Below are 324 nucleotides of genomic sequence, written 5' to 3' on the forward strand. Positions count from 1 at the left end.
GAGCTCACCTGGAAGAGCGTGGTGAAGCTGATCACGCTCTCCTCCTGGCCAGACACGTGCTCGCCGCCTCCGACCCAAGAGAACTCGCTCACGGTCCCCAGCAGCTCGTAGATGCAGCTCGTGCTCGTGTGGGTCACGTCTTGGACCAGACGAAGCAGCTGCCGTGGATTTGGAAAGACGTAGGGTCTTCATTATATACATGCAGCGTGTGTGATAGCAACTGGAAAATGTAATACGATGGAGCCTCTTTATTATTTTTTTTTTTTTGCTTAAGATTGATCCTTGATTTCCTAGAAGCAAAGAGGGAGAGGGAGAGGGGTAAGG

General features: G+C 51.2%; 1 protein-coding gene across 1 annotated transcript in view; it reads right to left on the reverse strand.

Annotated features, from left to right (window-relative positions):
* The window catches only part of LOC119586085 (uncharacterized protein C12orf56 homolog), a gene marked incomplete at its 5' end in the record, with an annotated part of 3435 nt that overhangs the window by 1408 nt on the left and 1703 nt on the right, over nucleotides 1–324 (reverse strand). Inside the window, 1 exon segment of the mRNA XM_037934784.1 lies at nucleotides 9–158. Within this exon segment, the coding sequence (XP_037790712.1) occupies nucleotides 9–158 (150 nt within the window).

This window comes from Penaeus monodon, chromosome 20 (genome assembly GCF_015228065.2).
Source record: "Penaeus monodon isolate SGIC_2016 chromosome 20, NSTDA_Pmon_1, whole genome shotgun sequence".
Lineage (NCBI taxonomy): Eukaryota > Metazoa > Arthropoda > Malacostraca > Decapoda > Penaeidae > Penaeus > Penaeus monodon.